Below are 11,431 nucleotides of genomic sequence, written 5' to 3' on the forward strand. Positions count from 1 at the left end.
TTATAATAGAGATATAGGACGCACCCATACTTAAATAGTTAGGCACTCACTAACACTACTTACAACTTTTCGAGTCCGGATTACTCAAATCACATATACATATATAGGTATATCGGACAGTCGTATAATCCTATTAATATTATATTAACCATAATGTTTGGCTTATTAATATCCTATCAAATCTAACTATCCAAACATCTCGTTCAACTTTAAATAAGTTGCCTCGGGGCTTATCGTAAACTCCATTTCATAGTTTGAAGTGCTCTTTGGTATTTCGGTTCCGTCTTAAACTGTAGTTTCGGGCGCTTTATTTTGTTGGCTTGTTTGGCCCGCGGTGTCTTAAGCCGCAACGGTGACTAATTGTCGAAGTTGCCCGAAAGGTGCTTCTGCAGCTACTACCTGAGCAACTGAAGCGGCAACACTTGGCTGAAGTCTTCGCATCTGTACGTTGTTGTATTTTGCGCTTTGTTGACTTTGCCACAGAGAGTTGGGCCCACGCACGACGTGAATGATGTCTGGGAATGTGCTGGAGCTCTTGGCCCACTCTGGGCGCGCTGGGCTCGCTGTCCCGCCTCAGAGCGTTGCGCTTGTGCGCAGTGGGCGTTACATTTTGCCGTAACTCCTCATATTTATGGCCTAATAATTTTTGGATCTTTTCTGGAGAAGTTTTAATTAGAGTCAACTTGATTTAGAATTTCCATCGGTTATACATATAGCAGTATTTATTGTTAGTTTTAGTTGCACTTGCCATAAAGCATGCGTCGCATGGCTGCAAATTAGCCAGAAATCGGGCTTGTCGCTGGCCCTTATCAGAATCCGTCGATGGTCTGATAAGAGGTCTGATTTATATGCTCGTGTTCTTGCATTTTGCCATTCTGATAAGATATAAACGTGAGCTTGTTTTTATTTTCATTTTTATCACTCTTTGATTGCCTTCTTATATTAGCTGCATGACTCATGCGTGCGAGACAGAAGCGTTGGCTCTCTGTGGCTTGTCTATATAGGGTCTGGGAAGGTTTTTGACAAAACTCCTCAATCAATCATAATTACCGGCGTGAATTTCTTTTTTCTTTCCCTATACCCTTCAAATTGCGCCAGTCGAACTATAAAAGACAAAATAAAGAAATGAGCTAGTTTTAATTAAGTGTCTATCGCCTCTCCCTTTCTCTCTCCCTCTCTCTTTCCCCCTCCCTCTCTGATTGCACTCTACATCAACTATACGCACCACAAAAACTTATAAATAAAATTAACTTGCTCAATTTTGATTTCATTTATTTTATTTTATGCTCATTCACAATTTCTTCAACAATGGAAAAATAAGGGAAAAAATTGTCAATGCCAAAATAAATATGAAACGTTAAATTAAGTGCAGTGATTGTTAAATTTTTGTAGTTTTTGTGCAACTCAAGTTTTCAAGTTTTTCTTTTGTGCCCAGTAAATTGAGTAAATTATTTATACGCTTTTCGTAAGCATTCCGAGTTAAATATGTGGGTTAATGTGCTGCAATGCGTCTGGAAGAGACTCGAACAAGGATTTGCAGATAAAGCAATTGTTCGACTCAATGGGAATTTAATAATTATTCCCAGAGAGGTGTAAGATAGGAAATAAAGAAACAGATTAATGTGTGAAAGGCTAAAAAGTGCACTGCCATAGGGAAGTAGTGGTAGTGAGGTAGTGTAGAGAGCTAAGGGGAGAGAGAGAGGCATAGACACAGACAGACGACTAGACAGGGAGTCTGAAGGAGAGCTAGAAAATATAGAGAGGCAGTAATGAAGAGGTAGAGCAGAAGAGAAAACGGAAGACAGGAAGAGGGAGAAAGAATGAGCGTAGAGGTGGCATAGATATAAAAAAAATTAAATGGAAGCTACTTCTCTCAGCTGTCCCATAATAGATCTCTCATATCTCTCCAGTTAAGCTACACTTAGTCGGCACCAGAGAAACTTTCATTCACTTCAAACTAAACAATTCTCATTAATTGCTGTTTCAATGCTGTACATAAGACCTAAAAGTTGTAAATGACTAAGGATTTTATATTGGTGTTTTATGAATATTATTTACCATAAGAAAACAACACATCATTTGATATAAATGCCAATTGAATTGGACAAAACATATTGATGACTCTTCTTATTGTTTTTGCTTTCCATTTTTTGCGTGCCCGTTTGAGTTTTTTTTTTTTTTTCCTTTCGTGTTGTAACGCATTTTGCACATTGGGACCAAATTGAATTGCCGCTGACACTGTTTTGCTCTTGCAAGGCCATCCTACAGTCATCCGCTGGCCATCGCCAACAACAACTATAACAGTAATAGCAACAATGGCAAGATCAGCTTGGTATCATGTGCTATTATTATGATGGTTATTATTATGGCAGCAGCCTTTGGCATTGCCTTAGCATAGGGCCTGCAGCACCAGCAGCAGCACGACTGGGCAGTCAACTGTAGCAACGGTCACGCCTACCCCGCTGGGCAACTGGTCAGGGGTAATGTGGACTTGTGACCTTAGCGCGTAAGCAAACTTTGGCAATTGTTAAAAAAACAAAAACAACAAAACAAAAAACAACCAAACAGCTAAAAAAAATTAGCATGTCGCATTGTCTGCTATTATTTTCATGACGAGTGCCAAAAGTCGAAATCTCGTTTTGTTTTGAGCCATTAAATGCATGTGCCGAGAGTTCATTGTCGGCGCATTGGCGCATTGTCAATGAATTAGACTCAGTTGCAAAAGCTGATGTGTCAATTGGGTTTCCGGTTCGAGAGTTTTGTTTTGCCTTGAGTTTCTTTTTAATATTGATTAGAAATTTTCTTAAAGAATAATGTAGTCAATAATAAAGCACAGCTTAGTTTTCCCCAGCTCTGTTGAAATGAAAATTGTCTTTGTGCTTTCAACAGATTTGCATAAGTTAAATGACATCTTTCACAAGACTTCCCGTCCGATTATAATCAGCGAAGCTGTCATTAATCAGTCCGATGCCAATTAGTGGCCATTTAAGTGAGCCAAAAACTTATTAACCGCTTGTTTATGAGTAATTTGCATCATTTTCCATAGCAATAAAATGCAAAATGCAATTTGCTATTATGTGTGAAATTTGTGCGCGGAGAAGGGGCCTTTTCTTTGCTAATTAAAAACAAAAGATTTTAATTTGTAATGCGAGCGAAAAGTAGGCGGCGAGACTGAAAACTTAAAGCTGAAAACCGACCAACACCGACCACATGAGAGAGAAACAGAAACAGAAAGTTTTACTCCTTGGCTTGGCCGCATTGCGCATACGCAACGTTGAACGCTGTGCAACCGAGTGCAGCACATTTGTTGAGGGTTGCTCTAGCCTAATGTGCATAAAATACGCATCAAAAATGCATCAAGCATTTGAAAACCGTAGTGTTAATTGGCCAGAGCAAATCGCTAAATGAATTCACCTGGCCATTGACTCATGCATCGAAAAGCTGATCTCATGCTCTTGAGTCATTGCCGGCTTGCGTTGTGGCAATTTAAAGTTTTCAATGTTTATTAATAGGCCGCTTAGGTAATTGCTAGCATTTGACAATCGAAACTTGTTTGCTAACGGCTAGAAGAGGTGCCAGAGCTCCCTACCCTCATTTTTCATTGCTGTATAAACTTTATATCACGATTCTTGAAGCACTGCTGCAAAATGACTGGCGTGCCGCTGCTTAACTAATTATTTACAGTAATTATCGGCTGTAGTTGCCACAGCCGCAGCCGCAGCCGCAGCAACTTTCAATACCCAGCCAACAGTCAGCAAAATTCTTTGTCATTGAAATTGATGATACTAAAAACTGACGTTTTAGCTCAAGCATTTGAAAACAGAAATGAGCAATGCATGTTGCTTATGGCTTATCGATACATGTTTGGCAACTAGTTGCGTTAATTAATCGTTATCGATGCTTCAAATATCGAGTGCACTCCCACTTCTAATTCGCAATATTTACTCAAGCGTTTCTTTGGATTGTGCGGCGCTTTAACGCAATTTCTAATTTGCATAAAAAGTTGTGGCCCCTCACTTGTTGCATGGATGACTCAGCCAAGGGGCATACGTGCATTTGTGTCAATTGCATTTGAACATTTCCTGCCCACAGGCGCTGCAAATTGTGCTGCACAAATATTTACAATTTTTCGCAAAACCAAATAAGCACTCCGCACCACAGGAAAGTGGGTCACATTACGTCGCATTTGAATACAACACGCAGAAATAATTCATGTGTGTGTGTGTGTGTGTGTGTGTGTGTGTGTGTGTGTGTGTGTGTGTGTGTGTGTGTGTGTGTGTGTGTGTGTGTGTGTGTGTGTGTGTGTGTGTGTGTGTGTGTGTGTGTGTGTGTGTGTGTGTGTGTGTGTGTGTGTGTGTGTGTGTGTGTGTGTGTGTGTGTGTGTGTGTGTGTGTGTGTGTGTGTGTGTGTGTGTGTGTGTGTGGCGTCAAAGAAATTACAGCTACCGTTTGGTGATCATGCAATGCAATTAGTACGAAGTGTGTATAAGAAATTCAAAAATACGTAATAAAATTAACTCGAAACAAAACTCTGGCCGGCAACATTTGAACGAGATTTGCAGCTCATCTTTATTGCGTATTTTATTTGATTTTTCTTTTAAACTTTTGCTTTGACTATGCCGTATGTGAACTCATTTCTGCGGCTGAGCTGAGCTGATGCCAACTTCCGTTGTTGTTGCCTGATTTTGACGCTGTAGCCAACGCACAGTGGGCTATATTTTGGAGTTTTTTGTTTCGTAATTCAAATAGTTATTCTAAAGATTTAAATGCCATTTTTCGTTGAATATTTCATACATATAAAACTTTAATTTATATGTCAATATCTTATGTATGCAATATAAATATCTAGAAATATTTCCAATCTTCTAAAACTATATATTCAAGTACATAGGTAGATATATAAATTTCGATGTTTGTCACGACTTTTTTTTTTGCGTACGGCTCCACTGTGCATCGTCGCAGCCATCATCAACACATTTCATTGAGCGTGAAATAGAAACAGAGAAAGTATGTACAATAATTTTTTTATTTTTTATTTTTTATTTTGCGTCTTCTCTCTCACTTTGTATTGTTTTATTTATCTGGCAACTGTCAGTGCAGTGGCTTGCCCGCCTGTTTTGCAGTTGGCTTTTTTTTTTCATTTTTCTTTATTTTGTTACTAACGTTTTCCATTGTCTGGCTGCAGTTTTCTTCTTTCTGCTGCAATTGCATTGCTTAGGCGCGAGCCGAGCGTCGCCCTCTTAGCCAACAGCAACAACAACAGTAACAATAATACAATTACTGCAATTTTTGTGGTTTATTATTTTTTTTTTTTGGCCGCATCGTCGCATTTTATGCAAATTACCGGTAATTTTGTTTAAAGCTTTTCATTTACTGTTTTGTCGCTCCATTTTATTAGCTGCGAAGATTATTTTTGGTTTTTGCTGATAGGCAAACCGCGCTGACTTCTCATATTTATTGCTTGCTTTTAATTTACGTGTTTGCAGCGCATTTTCCGCATGGAGTTGGCAGATAAAACTTTTACGTACGTCTTCTTCAATGCGATCGCGAAACACACATGTATATTTATTTACATAAACAACGATTTTGTTAGCTGGCATATTCGTTTACGTTTATTCTATGCCAATTGAAGGTTCACATATTGATTAAACTTTTGCATGCAATTTTTCAATGTCGCCACAAACCTTGATCCAAAAACGGTGAACCCTCTATTCGCCGCTTGGCAATTACGAGCGCAGAGCACTATTACTTGCCCATTATGCAAATTTAAATTATGAATAATTGAATTTGAAACTGAAATTGAACAATCGAAAGCTTTTTAGCTTACTTAGAAGTGGCCCTTGGCTTATCGATGATTAATGCATCATTAGAAATGTGCCGGCTGTTTGAGCTGGTGAGTGCGATTGTTATCGCCTAAGCAGGTCTATCGGAGCTCAACTTAAAGTAAATAATTGCCTGTTAAAGCCGCGATGCCTTCAGCTGCAGCTATTCGACACTGTGGCTATAGCTGAAGGCGAATTTGCTCAACCAATGGATAAGATGCGCCGCCAAAGAAGTGAAAATTCAATTGCATTTGAATGTTGAATGTTGAATGATGTGAATTTTGCGGCTACCTTGTCTTGCAACGGTGTCAAGAGCCAAGGCGCCATTGTTGACGGCGAGCTGAAGATTTTCCTGCGCACAGTGGTACCAAGGCGGTTGCAAAATGCGCTTGTATCGAAAGTAATATGTAAAACAAGGTCTTTACATATATTTTTGATGGGACGAATTTCTTAAATACTTTACTGAATGAATAATTTTGCTTTTCCCACTTCAACCATTTCAAAAAAGTTGTTGAGGCAATTATTATAATTAACTTTTGTTTTAGGATGCTATTCGATAAGGTTTGTAGCTCTTTGCTGGCTGCTGCCGCGGCTGTAGCTGTAGCTTAATAAAAGAGTTGAAAATGCAAATGTTACCTGTGCAATTACCTGTCGAGCTGTGTTAACCTTGCGGTTGCCTTTGTTATTTGTTGGTGTTTTATTTTTTGTGCTGGGTACGTGCACATTGTTTACTTCACTTACTTTCGTTGCTGCTTGTTTCAGCAATTGCTGACGAGTCATAGAACAAACAATTAGTTGATATCTCTGCATTTAATTAACTTTCCATTCGCTTTGCTCCGTTCATTTACAGAAACTTGAGCAGGAGAAGCATGTGCTGCGCCAGAAGCTAGCCATAGCGGAAGATGAGAGCGATCAACGTGTGCTCGAGCTGCAGTCAGATCTCAACGAGCTGAAGGACAAGCTGCAGACACAGGATGCGGCCATCAGGCAAGCGGAAAAGGAAAAGACCATACTAATCGATGAGCTGCAGCATCAGAATACACGCTTGACCGAACAGATACAGGAAGCACATGCCACCGAAATGAAGCTCAGTGCACAGATTCAAGAGCTGAAGGACCAATATCACTACAGGAACAGCAGCCTTCAGGTAAGTCATTGACTAAGCATATCCAATTCCAATTGATTAAGCGCATTTTGTTCACAGGAGCACGTCAACAGCCTGGAGTCCATCAAAACCGAACTAAACCTCACCACAGGCAAACGCCAGGAACTGGAGCGTCGTCTGCAGCACGCCCAGGAGGAGAAGGAGAGTCTCACCTCATCGCTGGAGGAGGCCTCGGACCGCATTCACATGCTGGAACGACATGCCCGCGAGCAAGAAACAAAATTAGAGGTGAGCTCAAAAAGCAATCGCAATCTGTTCGTTATCACGTCTATTTCATTATAAATTTAAAAGAAAGAGAAATCGTGATTTTCAAATTGTCTGATTATTTATGTCGCTTCAAAGAACAAACTGCGCAGTTTCTCAAGTGCTCAACTTATCTATGAGCGAGCAACTTTCTTTTGCACTTAATTTTCGTTATTATGATAAGTTAAGAGTTTCGATCTATAAATAATTAATGTGTTTTGCCTTGTCTTGCTTAAATCTAAACTGAACTATTATTACATATTTACAGACCACCTTACAAGCATTGGAACGTTCTCAGCGTGAAAATAATGTGCTTAGCGAGCGCTTGGGTGCGGTAAGTTCCTCTTTGCACTAAAACTGTAAAATATCCATTTAAGATTACCATTTGTAGACTAATTTGAAGTATATTAAGTAATTAGAGCACGCGCCTACATGGCACTTAACAGCGGTCGCCCTCTAGCGGCTCGCATAATGTTATCGTACCAAAATTTAAATTTGGGAAATTATTGTAAGATATCGATATACATTTCATATCCAGTGATCGTTTGAACTGCTCAAAACATAAATGTATATTTGTATTCATATTTAGTGTGTTTTTCCCATTTACTGCAGGACGCCAACTCGAGTACGCCGGGCAAAAAGAGTCTACAATTCGAAATGGAGTGCGATGAGGAGGAGGCCAGCTTCTCGGAATCCGGCAAGCCTAGCCAAATGTGGATAGAGGCGCGTTCTGTTTATATACAGCTGAAATCCCTTGTGGACTCGCTTAAAGTGGGCCACGATGATGACTCAGGTAACTCAGTTTAATTGCTTACGGAATTAATCTTTGCTCAACAATAGGAACCTCTGTTAACTACGCAGGTCTCAATTCTGATATATCGCTGGATCTGGAGTCGATGGACAACACGATGTCCAGCACAGAGCGCAATGACAGCGACCATATGGCCATTGAGTTCCGGCAGGGCATGCTGTCAGCCATGTCGGATGAGCTGACGCGATTGCTGCTTAACTTGGATGCGGGCAACTTTAAGAAAATGCTGGACCAGACACGCAATCTAGTGCTGGAGCAGGAGGACGAGATCAAGCGCAGCCATCAGCTTATACAGCAGCTGGAGGCTAAAGTCACGGTGACGGATGTAGAGTTGCAGAATGTGAAAGAGGAGCGCGATCAGGCACGTGGCGATCTCGTTGACAACACCGATCGCGATGAGCTGCTGACCAAGGCGCAAAAGGAACGCGATGCGGCGAACGAGCGTCGCACCAAGGCCGAGGTGGAGCTGGCCAAGACGCGCGTCGAGCTGATGCAGGCCAACAGTCAGCTGCTGGAGTCCATTCAGCAGAAGGTGGAGCTGTCGCAGCAGCTCGAGCAATGGCAAATGGACATGCAAGAGCTGATCGATGAGCAGATGCGCTCCAAACTAATCAACAACCGTCGCAACGCCCAGTCCGCCGAGACGACGACGACGGCGCCCAGCAGCACGGCAGCCCAGTTGGCCAAGCGGGTCTCCAGCTACAAACTGTGGAGTTTATTTCAGCGCTAGTTGGGCAAACTTAACAACACGCTGGAAGATCTATGCAACTCTTATATTCTTAATGTAGGAAGGATCAACTAAATATATATACATACATATATTTTTAATATTTATACACAAAAGAGAGCCTTAGCATATATATATATATATTTACGTATGCATGTACGTATGTATTTGTTGTAATTTGTATGTATATTGTAATGATGCGACCTTCTTTGGTTTTGTAGTGAAATCTTTTTAATTACGCTTTATTAATCTTAAAGACATAATGTATTATTGTAATTGTACTCTCGTACCTATGTTTAAACAATATTTCTGTACACAAATTTTTTTAACACAATCTCGCTCTCTCTCCCCTCTTTCCTATCCATGTTAGTTTATCATTTAATTCTTTTAAGATCAAACGGAAAATCGAAAACAGAAAACAAAAAACATATCGCCCATCTTGTTGAGCGGCTGGCAATAGGCTTAAAGCCTTTCCTGGTTCAAAAACTTGTGTTTGCGATTACTGAAATCAAAATGTTATAATCTAACCATTTATTGTACTTAAGCTGATTTAATTTTAAGCAAAGCATTTATGTTAAAACAAGAAAACAACATTTATATATCTGAATGATATGAACGAGGCAGATAAAACGGAATTATATGCGATCTTCGCAACGGACAACTTGCCTTAAATACGGACAATGAAAAGTTTAATATTTTAGATTGTTTAACTCTATAACTTACCAATAAATCTATACAATATAAACAACAACAAAACACTACTTTTAAGTTTGAACTTATTCTCTTGCTGTCGGACGTAGTTTGAGTAAAGTAATTTATATAAATGTTTGCTTTATGGACATAAACTACGTTTGAATACGCGTGCACTGAGTGGTGTAGCGCCATCTACCGCCAAACCGAATTGATCGAGCTCAAAAATTGGAAACTATCGGTATGTATGTCATATTGGGCCAATTAAAAAGCAGTCGATAAAATATGTAATCGAAAATGTTAAAATGTAAATATACGTTACATCAATGCACTTCTTAGATATAAAATATGATGCTTAAAGTAAGTGAATGTAACTTAGGCAGACAAGCGATACGAAAAGTTAATACAAAAAAATGATTACAAAAATACAACAAATTTTAACAAGTTACATATATTTGGAAAATGTAATTGAATCATGGATCACATGCAATTTGGATTGAAATTGCTAAAAGGCCATTTTGCTCCAACAACCGCATTCCTTAGAATTCCATTAAAGCTTAACACAAATTTCATTTGTGAACTCTGAACATTTCGCTCGTCCACCTAAATCTGCAGTTATCCATCGACCCTCTTTAATGGTCTCGAGAACAGCTCGCTCGATCTTATCAGCATATTCTTTCAGCTGTAAGTGGCGCAACATCATGACTGCTGACAGCAGCAGGGCAGTGGGATTGGCCAAATCCTTTCCAGCTAAATTTGGAGCGGTTCCATGCACCGATTCAAACAGAGCACCGTTTAGGCCCATGTTTCCGGATGGGGTCAGTCCGAGGCCACCGATCAGACCGGCGCACATATCAGATAAAATATCGCCGTATAAATTCGGCATGACTAGGACATCGAAATTATCGGGGCTATTCGCCATTCTGAGACAAACCGTGTCCAGATGACACTCATTGAACTGGATTTCTGGATATTCATTCGACACGTCTCGCACGCAACGCAGAAACAAGCCGTCCGACATCCGCATTATATTAGCCTTGTGTACGACGGTCACCTTTTTGCGATTGTTGTTCTTGGCATATTCGAAGGCGTACTTTCCAATGCGGGTGGAGGCCTTTTGCGTGATCAGTTTTATGCTCTGCACAACGCCACTCACTACCTCATGCTCGATGCCGGAATATTCGCCCTCCGTATTCTCCCGTATGGTGACCACATTAACGTCGTCGTAGGCTGTCTTATAGCCAGGCACACTGCGGCAGGGACGTACATTGGCAAACAATTGGAAATGCTTACGCATGGCCAAATTAATCGATTCATGACCATGGCATAGTGGCGTCTCTAACGGGCCTTTGAGGCCCACCTTGGTTTTGTTGATAGAATCGATAACTTCCTGAGGTATTCCGCATTTTGCATTGTCTTTAATCACTGGCTTCACATCAACAGCCTCCCATTCGATGGGCACACCGGCGGCAGAGAAGATTTTTATCACAGAGGATGTTATTTCGGGACCAATGCCATCACCAGGCATAAGAGTAACTCTTTTGACAGCAGACGAGTAGTACCGGATAGCAGCGGGACAAGTATTAAAAATATGATGTATTAATCTAGCAGTCATTTCGTATTTTTTGAGTTAAAAGTCTTGTCTGCTGGAACTAATAATTAATTTAAAGTTAGTGGTTTCGCTACCCAGTGTAGAAGTAGCAAAGCTTTTGTGGCGCATTTGTTCAAGCAACGTAGAAATATCGTAACATATTTAATATGTCAAAAACGTGTCAATATATTCGAAAAGCTGTACTTGGATATATGAGCATCTTTTAAAATGGGATGACATATTTTAATAAGTTGAACATTTACTTTGATATAATTTTCAATTGATTGATGGAAAATATAACAAACAGTTCTCAAAGTGCATGTTAAGTTCTCAAAAAATTGAAGATATTCGATTACTGTGCAACGCGATTGTCCAAATGGAAA

General features: G+C 40.1%; 2 protein-coding genes across 3 annotated transcripts in view; one reads left to right on the forward strand and one right to left on the reverse strand.

Annotated features, from left to right (window-relative positions):
- LOC6583205 (bicaudal D-related protein homolog) overlaps positions 1-9,523 on the forward strand; it is a 33,900-nt gene extending 24,377 nt beyond the window's left edge. For both annotated transcript variants that reach the window (XM_015162773.3, XM_015162774.3), the window contains exons 3-7: positions 6,672-6,968; positions 7,026-7,214; positions 7,498-7,563; positions 7,842-8,022; positions 8,091-9,523. In XM_015162773.3, the coding sequence (XP_015018259.1) occupies positions 6,672-6,968; positions 7,026-7,214; positions 7,498-7,563; positions 7,842-8,022; positions 8,091-8,770 (1,413 nt within the window). In that variant the 3' untranslated portion in view covers positions 8,771-9,523. The remainder of the gene's footprint in view (positions 1-6,671; positions 6,969-7,025; positions 7,215-7,497; positions 7,564-7,841; positions 8,023-8,090) is intronic.
- A 369-nt stretch (positions 9,524-9,892) lies between these two features.
- LOC6583207 (probable isocitrate dehydrogenase [NAD] subunit alpha, mitochondrial) lies at positions 9,893-11,417 on the reverse strand. Its single transcript, XM_002008845.4, has one exon. The coding sequence runs from the start codon at positions 11,070-11,072 to the stop codon at positions 10,008-10,010; it is 1,065 nt and encodes a 354-aa protein (XP_002008881.1). The 5' UTR covers positions 11,073-11,417; the 3' UTR covers positions 9,893-10,007.
- Positions 11,418-11,431: the final 14 nt, after the last annotated feature.

The sequence above is a fragment of the Drosophila mojavensis genome, unplaced genomic scaffold (genome assembly GCF_018153725.1).
Source record: "Drosophila mojavensis isolate 15081-1352.22 unplaced genomic scaffold, ASM1815372v1 contig_74, whole genome shotgun sequence".
In the NCBI taxonomy this organism is placed as follows: Eukaryota; Metazoa; Arthropoda; class Insecta; order Diptera; family Drosophilidae; genus Drosophila; species Drosophila mojavensis.